General features: G+C 33.4%; 1 protein-coding gene across 1 annotated transcript in view; it reads right to left on the minus strand.

Annotated features, from left to right (window-relative positions):
• The window catches only part of MYO16 (myosin XVI), an 871,975-nt gene that overhangs the window by 552,148 nt on the left and 306,109 nt on the right, over window positions 1-13,718 (minus strand). The window contains exons 5-6 of the mRNA XM_069094125.1: window positions 8,905-9,013; window positions 1,492-1,616 (exon numbers count right to left, since the gene is read on the minus strand). Of these exons, the coding sequence (XP_068950226.1) occupies window positions 1,492-1,616; window positions 8,905-9,013 (234 nt within the window). The remainder of the gene's footprint in view (window positions 1-1,491; window positions 1,617-8,904; window positions 9,014-13,718) is intronic.

Here is a 13,718-nt window from a genome sequence, read left to right on the forward strand (position 1 = left end):
ATATATATATATATATATATATATATATATATATATATATATATATGATCAGAAAGTGTCACATCTTAGAAATCTAAGAACATATAGACTACCAAAAGTCATGACTCAAGACATTTCCCTGAAAAGTCAAATCACTATTAAATGACTATTAAATTAAAGCAAGTGAAAAAGTAAGCCATTAAGTACTATACTCAGTACTAGGGATAGAAATAGAAAACCAAGAAAATTCTGGCTCTCAAAGAGTTCACCTTCCACTAGGGAGAGACAACAAATATGAGACGTTTCAGCTTTAAGTCCTAAAAGAAGGCACCAATTCATCATTTGCACTATACATTTCCAAAAGGAATCATTCTGTCAAATGATATATTAATTTAGTATATAATATCTTTTGAAGATAAACAAGATAAAATATCTTACCAAAATCTGACATAAAATATGCTGTAACATCCAGTAAAAACTGGGCACTAATTGCCCACTTTTCTCAGCTTATTGAACCAGGTACAGAGAAAAATTGTAAATACTGACAAAAATTTAGAACTTTCAATATCAAGGAGTAGCCATTAACCTCAGGGGATGGCTTGAATGAGAACTAGATATTTAGAAGTATTTACAAGTAAAAATCAGAAGAATAAAACTGACAATGAATATTTGTTTTCAGTGAGATAGACTTCTGGCTTTGGCCACTACAATATCACACTGCTAAATGCAGAGTATAATTTTACTATAAGTGCAGAGAAAGCTTTTAATATTATAAACTAATATCTAATTTAGTAATTCTATAGTAACAAGTTCTTTAATTCAAAAAGCTCTGATCATACCAGTCTCCTGAGTAAAAAACATTCAATAGGATAAATGTCAAATTCATTACCTTACAACATGACCCCAATCTACCAATGCATTCTTATTTTACCCTGTCTTTAAGACAGTCACCTTCCAGCTAATTGTATTTATATAAGTTGTTCCTTGATCTTGTCCTGCATTATCCCAATTCCATGAATTATATAGTCCATACCTCAGTCTGGAATACTTTCCTTCATGTTGAAATCTCTCAGTTTAAGATTAGACTTGGATACTACCATTCCCATGAAATTTTCTTTGGTTTTCCATTTTGAAATTTATTTCTAATCTTTCTGACTTTTATAGCACTTTCTTTAAACCTCTTCTTTGACTCTATATTATTCTATTTTGCATCATTCATAGATGTTTGCTTCTCTTACACACTTTACTAAACCATAAGTTCCTTGAAGATAGAGAATATGTTCCTGTTTGTTTTTGTATTCACAGTGTTCACCCTAATAATTTATTTATATTAATTATTATATTATGTCATTATTAATTATTATTATTAATATATTAAACAAATATTAATATTAATTATATTAATAATAAAGTATTCACCCTAATACTTTGGGTGTGCTAGGCATCTCATTAATGTCTATTGAATTCAAGTATTCTTTAAATAATATAGCTGAATAAAATACTTCAACTTACAAGGGTAACACCTTCATCATTTTTCTCATTTACATTTCCTCCTGATGATAAGAGTTGTTTTATATCATTCAACATACTCATTGGTCTCTGAAGCTTTATCTGGCAAAGTGAGGTCAGATCCACCCCTGTATGGAAGAGAACAAGAGACAGAGATAGGAATAGAATATTTCAAGCAGCAGGAAAAAAAACCCTCCCAAAACCAAAAACATAAACTTCTCTGACCACTGGTTACCAAAAAACATTTTACTTAGGCATTATGTGCTACTGTTGTCTTATAGTTGTTGACATTGCCCATAGTTACTTGAACTAGGGTTAAATGTGTTATACTTCCACAAGTAGACTGTTCTTGCAAAGTAGACTGTCATCTTTCTAGTCTTTTTGGCACTTAGCTCAGTGTTATATCTAGTAAATGCTTAATAAATATTTGTTGATTTTGTTTAAATTGATTAGGTGGGATAAAGCAGTGAATGGAGAGCTGTCCTTAGAAGGAGGACCTGTGTTCAGTTTCTACCTCTGATAGGCTGAATAACCTTGATCAGATGACTTAATCTTTCAGTGGCCTGGATAATTCTGTAAGACTATAAATTGTAGACAAACTATTGAACTGCATCAGTAGGGAGAATTTCTTCATGTGAGAGGAGTCTATACTTTGAAATCAGAGGTCATATAATCAATGTCTATGTGTGTATGCACATACACACACAAAGACACACATTTCCTATACCTACATTTATTCCTATTTTAAATAGCAAAAATTGCATGACAAAATAATTTCATTGAAACTTCTATGTAGAAGATACTATAAAGATACAATATCTACTCCCTACAAACTTATAAAAGAGAGCTGCTATAAAGGAAATTAGAAGTAAACTTTTAAAATGAGCACTTGTTTACAGTATGTCAACAACATGGTGAACATGTTGGGTGCAAGAGAGAATGGCAAGAAAGTCACTCATCAAAGTTACATGCAAAAAAATCTCCATACTTCATTCAAGCAATTGAACTTTAAAAAAATTAAAAGGATATGTATACCACACTGAAGGTATTTTAAATTCCTTTCTTTTTAGCAGTATGGAGAAAGAAAGTGATTAAACAGAATAAAAGATATGCATGGGTATCTGAATGGTTTGGCTTATTAAATATAGTCTTTTTAAAGTCATCTCTTTTGGGAGGAATAAAAGAATATAAAACTTCTTTACATGTATCAGGGCTGGACAATTACCATTTGCCATTTCAAAAAAATATAGATAGCTTAAGACACATTTATGAAATCTATTAAGGTAAAAAAATCGTAACTGTATCCTCATCTTAAAATTCATGAGTTTGAACAAGTGGTCTAAAGTTTTGATGCCTATTTCTTCTTCTTGTTTCATGCAGATTTTGCTCACATGTTTTAAACTGATTCTAAGTAGATGAATATAATGTATTCTCCACATCAAAGTTTGATCATTTTCATAATTTTTCTAATGTTGCAAAATACATTATGCAGTAGCTCATAAAGTTGTCAAGAAAATAACTCTTAGTTACCACCTGGGACATCATTTTAAAATGTTTTTAAAACTTAGACACTAAAAAACCCCAAACTGACAAGGTAAAATAAGAACTTATAAGAAAAGTAAAAGTAGAAAATGGAACTCATCTACTTGCAAAATTGAATTCATGAGGTAGTACAAAAAAAATCTCTATTTTTTGCATATATTTGAGGCCCATAGTAGGGTGTTTTTCCTCTATAAATATCTAGGTGCCAGTGCAGAGGGAATGGAAATGAAGAATGAACTCTCATATCAAAGGAAGAGAGACAAGGTCACTTTGGTTAAAGATCAGAGTGTAGAAGGGCAATGATATTTTAGGTTAGGGCCAGGTTGGATAGGACTTTAAGAGCTAAATAGCTTATACTTCATCCTACAAATAATATGAAACCACTGGATTTAGTTGAATAATGTATTCTCATAATTAGATCTTCATTTCAGGAGTTTTACTTTGTTAGCAGTAAATAGACTAGAATGGAATGGGAAGACCAATTAGGAGGTCATTGCAAAAAACTAGAAAAGATGTTCCAAAGACCTATTGAATGTGAAGAGAAGTCAAATGGGAAAAATGTGGAGACAGAATAAGTAGGATTTAGCAACTAATTATATATGTAAGGTGAGGGATATTGATAAGTTGAGGATATTGCCATGATTATAAACCTGAGGTCATGAAAGGATGGTGATGCTTTCAACAGAAATAGGGAAATTTGGAAGTAGGGAGTATATAGGGGGAAAGATGCGTTAATCTTTGGACATGTTTGTTCTTGTGACCTTCCTGATTATAACCTCAATTACTTCGCCCCAATTCAATTATGTCTTCAATTGCCCATGCTATCAGTGGTCCTTAGATGAATTAAAGCACCTATTAGGCATTATGCTAAGTACTTTACAAATATTATCTCATTTGATTCTCACAACCATCCTGAGAGGTGGGTGCTATTATTATCCCCATTTACAATTAAAGAAACTAATGAGGACAGAGGCTAAGTGATTTCCTAGGTCCACACACCTAGTACATGAGGCCAGATTTGAGCAGGTCTAGTTCTAAGCCAAGTGTTCTATTCACTGTTCTAGCTATCTAGCTCTAGTAGCAATGAAGTTGTGAGCATTGAAATATTTTATTCCTTGGTCAAATCAACAAACTAATCAAGTTAGCAAGGCAATTTATAAATCACTTGTTATAAGGGTTACTGGCTATTTATTATGTCCTTGCCCTTTCCCCCCCAGATTAAACTAATTTACTTTTTTTTTTACATTTGGTATAATAGGTTTAAAAAGAAAAACAAAACTAGACATATGATTTCATTGACAGAAGGGATTTCCAGTGTAGAGACTACCTCTCTGAATGTAAACTGACACCTGTCCTGCAGTTTTTAGTCTGTGAGAGTTACTAGGTTAAATGACTAGTACAAAGTCACCCAGACATGTGGCACACATAGGACTGAAATCCAGATTTGTTCTGAACCTGATGACAGCTTTCTTTTATTGTGAGATGCTACCTCTAGAGAATGATAATGTTATGGAAATTTGGCGCATGCCTGAGCACTTCCAATGGTATCTGCATGTGGAATACACTGTGAAGAGCCTTCTGGAAGATTTACAATTATGTGTAAAGGAAACAGCTTAAATAAAAAGATTGTGGAGCATGCATTGACATTCTATAACTGATTCTGGTTAACTGATCACATTTATTTTTTTGGCAAGGCAATTGGGGTTAAATGACTTGCTCAGGTTAACACAGGGAGTTAGTGTCAAGTGTTCCAGGCCAGATTTGAACTCACATCCTCCTGACTCTAGGGCCAGTATTCTATCCACTCCACTGCCTCCCCACTAATCATAAATTGAAGAAGAGGCTATTTTATTGATTGTGGAAGCATTTGAAAAGTATTGTCATTTTACCTCATTTGTTCCTGTGAGATTATGGTAATGACTTAGTTTATAATGTTGAGCAAAGGAAATAGAGACTCAGCCATTGGCAGAGTAAGCCTTTGGAAACCAGGAATCAGGATTAAGACCAGGTGTTGCACCTGGAGTAGCTTGGACATCCTGGAGAACAAGTATGAACTGGCGTCTATCTCAGATCTGGCCATGAAGTTGGTAGGGCCAATGCCAAGTGGTAACTAAGCTAAATTTTAAGACTGTATTTTCAGAGGCCACTATTAGTGTAGAAGAGATTACACCTAAGACGTATTTGGGGAAAATATTTATATGTTTTGTCCTTTTTTTTTTTTTGGCTAAGTCTGTAGTAAATATCTTTAGGTAAAAGTGAATTGGTGTCTAGTGGTTAAATGGAACTGCAAGTGCTAATCGCCGATCCTAACAAATGAGGCATACATAGCCAGTGGGGGCTCAAGATATTGGCAGAATCCATAGGTTACAAAAGCTTCTTAAGGCAAGAAGTTGGAAAATATATTATTGCATATGTTACTTCTATTTTTTCTCTCATAAATAAAAGGAAATGCAAAATACTTTCATATGTCAAAACAAAATTCTTAATAGGATATATTTATTTAATCCTACTTTGAAGAAACACAAGTTCCAGTGTTATTTTTATGTATTATCTCCTGCTAAACAACAACTTAATCTTTAATCTGCACAACTCAGATATTAATAATCTTTTTTTTCTATGCCCTCTTTATCATTCACAACTATCCTTACTACTTCTGACCACTTTACTGACCATTTACTTTCCTCAGAGGCCAAGTGGTCTGTCTTGCATTTGAAATACAATATTCATTAAATATTCAAACAGGCGTCCTTGGTTATCTCATATTACAGATCAGGACACCCCGGTGATGACTAAGGTTAATTGATTATTCCATCTTCATTCAGTCAACAAACTGTAACATTGCAATTAGAACTTGTGACCATTGATGTTCCATGTCACCAACCTTTTCACTGACCTCCTGGCACATTTATCTCTGACCCTATGACAATAATTGAACCCAGAAATATAGGAGGAAAATAAAAAATTAAAAGATTAAAATAAAGCAATGATGATACAATTATGTGAAAGTGAAATATGAAAGTAAAGTATAAAACAAAACAAAAATCTCTACTAGGGTCATAAGTTCTAGGAGACCTCAACCACATAGTCAAAACAGAGAGGTATTCCCTAAAAAAGAGCACCAATGAGAAGGCCAGAACAAAAATCAAACTACACAGAATTTGCAAAGAGTAACTCCAGATGATGCAAATAAGTGGGAGGAGAGCTTACAGAAACAGAGCCAGATTGTGAATTAGATGGAGGAAAGAAACAGATGGATGGTATCAGCAGAGACCATTACAACAATGATAACAAATGGTATAAACAAAATTAAAAATTAAAGATATATGAGGCTGAATTTATTCTGGCAAATGTTTATTTTACAAACTGACTGTGACAACCAGAGTTGTGATGGATTTTTTCCTAATCATTTATTTTCATCAACTCCCTCTCATTTTTACCTTCATTAATCCTTCCCTCCTCCCCCAAAAACCCAACTAAAGATATAATATCACTTAATTTTCATTATTGGGTAATTTGCATTGGGTAAATACATAATATTGATTTTACTACAGTAAAATAATATGGTGACCTAGCAAATAAAACCTTCTAAATACCTAGGAAACAAAGATATACATATAATCAAACCCACAATGAAATTAAATAGCCATGTTAATGAATTACTCTAATCCACTGGTAAGTGAAGACTCTTTTTTCAAAGAATAATTAATTAACAGTAGCTGTTAAAAAGACAGAAGGGAAGGGAAAGGTAAGCAGAAAACTATGGAACTAGCACTGTGAAATTAAAAGTGCCAAAATACTTTGTTCAAATTTACCATTATGAAATGCAAGAAAAAAATTGCAAACTGCCAAATTTCAAGATTCTAAAGCAAAATCTGCATAATTTCAAGCTTCATTCCCATTATGATTAATGTATTCTATCTGCAAGAAGGTAGTGTATAAGGAGGTGTTCAGAGAGAGAATAAATGCTTTTTTTAAGCACATAGGAAAGAAAACATAAATGAGTTATGGAAAGAGGAAAAAGTGAATTGAGTAAAGGATTTATTTGGTCAAAGAGTCTTGACTACTTCTCCACTTCTTGTTCTTTTAATACTTGACTGAATTACCTTCAAAAGACACTCTTGGTCAGTGTGGTTTCCCATTATTTTAATGAATGTAATAATACTTTTTCCTCTTACAATTAAATTGGGCTATATTTTTAAAGCCTTCTAAGTACAGATTATTATTATTATCCTAAGCAATTCCCAGAATAATGAGGAGGAGGGGACAAGCACAAGTGAGTAATGAGGTGGATATTCTGTACTCTTCTAAGTGCTAGATTTCATGAGCCCTATGTAGTCATATAGAGAAATATAACATTGTTAAAAATCTTTATCTCTCTTACAAATGATGGGGGTGGAGTGGGGAGGAGGGAAGACATGTAAAAAACACCACACAAAAAGGGTTATGATTCCTTAACTTAATGTTGAAGGCCCTTAGAGGTCATTGAGTTGACTTATACTTCCTCTTCCATTTTACAGTTTGGAGAACTGACAAAGGCCTGTTCAATTCACAAATTTGATAAAATCCAAAGAAATTCAATGACTTACCCAATGGAAGGTCCTTTAAAAAAGGGACTTTTTTGGTTTTGGGCTTTCCATTCCCAACTTTTAGCACAGTGCTTGGCATATAGTAAATCCTAAAGAAATTCTTGTTGATTGATTGGTTGCTCAAGGTTACACATATGCTAAGTTTCTGTACCTTGAGAATTAGTTCTGCTGGATTGAAATCTGGTGCCATATAAAACATCTAGACTTCATACAACTCCCAGCTTTAAAAATGTAGCTATTATTTGGAATATTATGCATAATTTCAGCATATAAACACCTGACTTTTTATAAGTTGCAAAATGTAAAGGGTCAGGAACTGCTCTGTCAATGTTGTTATGCCTGGTTCTACCTCCATAGAACAAGATGCCCCTCCCAGGATAAGCTTGTTAACTCAAACTTTAATTGACACCACCTTTTATGGGCCTCCTCTCTGCTTTGATTAGATGGCTGGAGAGCAGAGTATAAATTCTTCCCAATGCTTTCTTTTATAGAGGGCAGAAACTAGGCTCACTCCACTTTGCACCTGCTGCTCTGATTGGCTTCATCTCCATAGAACAAGATGCCAGGTACTCTTTGGTATTCCCTCACCTGTTTTTCTACTTTGTTTGTTTGTTGTCTACTCCTTTAGGTTAAAAGCTCCATAAAGGCAGAGTCTGTCTTTCTTTTCTGTTAATTGTATTGCCAATGATTAGAACAACATCTGGAACATAAAAGGCACTTAATAAGCATTTATTGAATCAGATTGGGCCATAACATACCCGGTCAAGTCTTTTGAACTGAATTTCAGGATGTCAGAAAATAGAGATTTATTGACTTAGGGCAGAACAATTTGCCCTAATTTAAGGCAATTCATATTAGGCGTTTCCACTTGCAAAAGGATCTCCATTGGGCAGCTATTTTCTTATTAGCTCAAAATCCAATTGTCCTGGTTCACTTTGCCCTCCTTTGCCCTCTTCCCTCCAAGTGGAAAAACATTATATCTACAAACCGAGTCCCAACAATTATGGCCTGTAAATGCTTGATAAAATATCCTTCCACTGTTGGTCTTCTGGGTTGCTACTGCTTTGCTTAGATTGGGAGTCTTCCCTCATGAACAAACTAATAATGAATAACAGTGAAAACCAAAAACAAACAAACAAAACCACACACACACACACACACACATTGATAAAGAAGTTATCCTATTTGCCTAATCCAATAAGGTGGCAAAAAAGAGATATCAATACTGAAAATACTCTTACAGAGATAAAAACACCAATATATTATATAAGTGAAAAAATAATCTTACCATTTTCATCTAGATAGGTTAAAAGGATAAAATTTGACTCTGTCCCTTCCACAGCATAATCTAGTGGTATATTCCCATTGACATCCTGCAATAGGACATTGGCTCCAGCCTGGATATGAAGGAAGAAAGAGAAATAGCCTTAAATGACATTCTAAAATAAATAGCTTTCATTTGAGACAGATAAATCTACTACAGAAGTGAATCATTGAAAGTAATTTTTTTTTTTTGCTCTATACTGACTTTAAAAACTAAGTGTCTGTTTACATCAGAGAATCGTAGATCTAGGTTTGGAAGGGAACTCAGAGCCAATCTAGTCCAGCCACATCATTTTTAAGATGAGGAAACTGAGGTCCCAGTTGGTTAAATGACTTGTTCGATGTCACAAAGATCAGATTTCAGTAAGGGTTATCTAAGTAGTCGGTAATCTTTCTACTATTATCCAGAATAAATAAAGGAAATATAACTAAATGACCTTGGGAAGATCACTGAACATCTATGAGATTCAGTTTCCTTATTGGTAAAATGAGGGAAATGGATTAGGTAAATTCTAAAGACCCTTCCATCTCTAGAACAATGAACCTCTGAATGATTAGGATAACTGCAAAGTAGTTAGATTTCTCATCTGTAAAATGACAATATAAATTACCTCCTTCAAATGGTTGTTTTGTGGAAAGTGCTTCTTAATCATTAAACTGCTATATAAACATAAGATATTATTGTTATTATTTTATTAGCTGATTATATAATTACTTATATCTTCTACTAAATCTCTAATTCAATATCATCCTGGAAGAAGTGACGCTGGGTTCTTAAAGGTCTTTTCAGAAAATAGAAGGGTCTGTGTTAGGTCTCGCAATTCTAAAATGACGTTGTATACCACTGAAGTGGCCAACTCTCCTTCTGAAGCCAACCTATCTAAATTTAAGTAATTTTATCTGCAGAAGGTTGGATTTTTTTTTCAGGAATAATAGATTCAAAGTTGGAAAGGACATTAAATATTGAGTCCAATTAAGTATCATTAAGTCATTCATTTTATCAGATAAAGAAACAGAGCCATAGAGATATGACTTGTCCAGGGTTATGTGGCTGGTAAGGGTATGAGTAAGGATTTAAACCCAGGTCTTCCTGACTCCAAGTCCAGCAATATAACTACTATGATAACTAACATATTATTGTTTTGTTTGCATCAACTCATAAAACTGTCAAATCACAGAGGGGTTATAATTTTCAAAGGCAAGGAGCAATCCCATACCAACGAAATAGGAGAAACAGAATGAGTAATTCAATTAATAATATAATAATAACAACAGTGTTATTAATATCATTATTGCTACACTTTCTTCACTGCTGAATTTTGCATTTCTTTGCAGGTAGCTCTTATACTCCAAAGTTTTCTCAATGATTTAACTGACCGGGTTTTTAGCATTGCCATACCTACATTGAGCCCTTGGCCTCCCTTCCCACACCCCACCCACACTGTAAGAAGGAAAAATAAAGAAAAAAAGGACTAGATTCAGACTTCCATAGATGCCCAAATGATTTTCATATTTTTGTACATGTGTTTTATACCACAAACCCTTCCTCTGATCACAATGCCAACAAATCGCTTTATACAGTAATTGGCAAAGTGCTACTCAGAATATCCCAAATCCATTTTTCATGGTTGAATAAGAACACTAATCATCTCTTCCAGCTAGCTGAATACCCTTTCCTAACACATTCTCCTGTATAAAAATATTTTCCCCCCATTAGAACAGTTCTCATAATGTTCCAATGTATGTCTCTATCTGGGAGAAAAAAAAACTATTTTACATATTCATTAACTAATACAATTGTAGTCTTAGCATTTAGACTGCTCCCTGACTTGACATTTCCTACTTTTCTATGTCATCAGGCCTTCAGAAATTCTCCATATCTGCTAGCATAAAGAAAATGCTTCCTTATTCAAAACTATGTAAGACATCCAGAAGAAGATTTTCCGAATCAGTTTTTAAAGATGAGCCGTAATTTGGTGCCATAAAAATAGAGACTCCTTTTATTTTCTGAATTATGGAAGGGCAGATTATCAATAGTTTTATAGGTTTGTAACTTTCCCCTTTTAAAGATTAGGAAACTGAGGTACCATTGACTCTAAAACCAGACTTAATTTCATTGTAACATTATACTTTATAATATTCATGTATTAATGATTCTAACATGTTCAAAAAATTCCTGAAAACTTCAATTATTCTTTTTTATGTTTCAACAATTTCATTTTTTCAACAATTAGATAAAAATGAAAATGCAATAGTTCTATGTTTCCTAGTAAGATCTGATATCTGTTTTTCCTCCTTTTGTTTCATGCTAGAGAAATATAATTTCCTACACTTAACAATGATTCAGTTGTTCAAAGAACCAATAAGTCAGAGAGGAGACCATGTGGCTTCATTAACTGTTTCAATATAAATGGAGTGGGACTAGTATAAATACTCCACCCTGTACAAATAAATGAAGGGTAACCATTTTGTCCCAATTCATAAATATTTCAAGTGGATCTACATTTGTGCCAAAAGAGCTGGAAATAAAGGACCAGTAAATTTAACCAAAAGTCATGTTCTGTGAATCACAACTAAAAAGAAAGACATTATAACATCTTTTTTTAAATCAATTCAACCTTAATAAAGCATATTACCTATTCTCTAAGGGGTAATGATATTCTCTTAAAATTAAAAAACAAAAACCTTCCATGTGGAATGTGGATACAGCATATATCACAGTAGTTTCATCCCATTTATCAATAAAAACAAGTAGAACTTGATCATATGAAATTGTAGACACAAAATTGAAAAGATAGTTATTTCTTGAATCTTCTGTGACTAACTTTTCTGAATTGTCTTTCCATGGATGCCTAAGAGAAATTTATAAATATTTCCTCCTTCTTAAAAAATTGAAATGGATGACATTTCTGGCAGTGTGACTTATTTTTTAATAGTGGAAATTTCAAGAGCCAGTTGATTATTTACCTTGTAAGACACCCACACTATGCCAATTGTTTAAGGAACAATTCACTTGAAATCTCATAAAGTCATTAAAATAAACTATCAATTCCTGACAGATACATTTTTTAAAAGTTCTTCACTGTAGTTCTATAGTCATCTAATAAAATAAGACTCTATATTTCCTACAAGATTTTAGGACAAAAAAAAAAGAAAATCATTTCTTGTATCAGCTGAAGCAGGATGATTAATTCTGAATTTTATTTGTGACAACTTGAAGGTCTCTTTAAACAGCATTGTTAATTGTTGAGAGATCAATGATTTGACTTATTCAGTCAGCATATACACTGTTTTACCAGTGAAAACTCAAGGATGTTAATGGTTATAGATAAAGATGTATATATATATATATATATATATATATATATATATATACATATATGCATTATTATCATGAGAAAAAACCTAACCAAAACTACACCCTTTGGACAGTCCTCTCTTCTGCACTTAGGAGCATTTAAAGCTTTTGGAATCCTGTGACGCAGAGAGGTAGCTTTTCATAGGATTACTCATTCTCTTCTCTGAAAGGCTAGGAGATGAAGTGGCCCTTTTCTTCGACATGACTAACCCTTACACTTTTATCCTTTCCATTCTTATCATCTACAGGACCTTGTTACACGGACTATTTCCTCTATTTCTCTCAACACAATATTTAAAACCCTTTAAAGGATCAATATGATTAAATTGTTTTGTAAACCTTAAAATTGTAAGTAAACTTGCCTTATTATTATTATCTCAGATTCTCTCAAGCAGTAAAACAAAATGATAAAATATATATGTTATAAAAGAGAAAAGAAATATATTATTATGGATTAATTTTCAGTTAGCAACAAGAAACATTATGGGTGAGAACAGTGATTATTAATTACCAATAACTTGGGGATATCCAGAGGCATTTTCCCAAGTTCTAATTTTAAAATGTTCAGTCTCTTGAAGGACATTGCTGATATAGAGATTGAACTAACTTTCTTGTTCAGCACCCATGCACATAGAGTAGTCATGGGTTCTTCTCAGGCTTTGAATTGATTGCTCAAGGCTGGAAGGCGATCTGGATATAGAGATGAGCCTTTCTGTCCAAGGGTGACGTGATGTCACTCTCAGCCCCTCATTGAACACCTACTCTTTGAAAGGTATATAAACTGTGAGCCTTCCACTATGATAGTCTTTGGTATGCTGGCCTTATTCACAAAGTAATTAAATTACCCAGAAACTATATCTCTTGAACCTTTTTAATCATCACATGAGGAAAGGCATAAAGGCAAATAAAGATTCATTTTGGCAGGTGCACTTTTGAAAGCATCAGAGTATGAAAAATTGTTGGAAGGGTCCTGAGAGCTAGGAAGAATTCAGGGGAATAGCTTTAAGTGTGGGAATTCCAGGTACTATAGCAAGTCAACGTAGGAACTGTTTGGAGAGATGGACCTTCTAGCGTACAAGGTAATTTTAATTTTCCTCAGCAGACAATGAAGAGTGAATAATAACCATTGAACAACAGAAAGGCACAATGAAATCTGTAACTAAGACAATGGGATGATGAATGAATTTTGGGGAGACCCAAAGCCCCTGAGCCATAGTGGTTTTTGCCTTCACATGTAGAAAATGCCTTTAAACAGAAGATGCCATCAAAATTTATATAATCCTATCAGAAATCTCTAATTTTCTTCTAAGCTACATTGCTAATTCATCCCCATAGAACATTTTTACCATGCCACAGAGACTTCTAAATAACAGAAGTCCCTTTACAACTTCATCTGCTGTCTCTACTTCTCACATTGGAAT

The sequence above is a fragment of the Petaurus breviceps genome, unplaced genomic scaffold, assembly GCF_028583685.1.
Source record: "Petaurus breviceps papuanus isolate PSGF00001 unplaced genomic scaffold, PetGlider_PUasm1.0 214, whole genome shotgun sequence".
Lineage (NCBI taxonomy): Eukaryota > Metazoa > Chordata > Mammalia > Diprotodontia > Petauridae > Petaurus > Petaurus breviceps.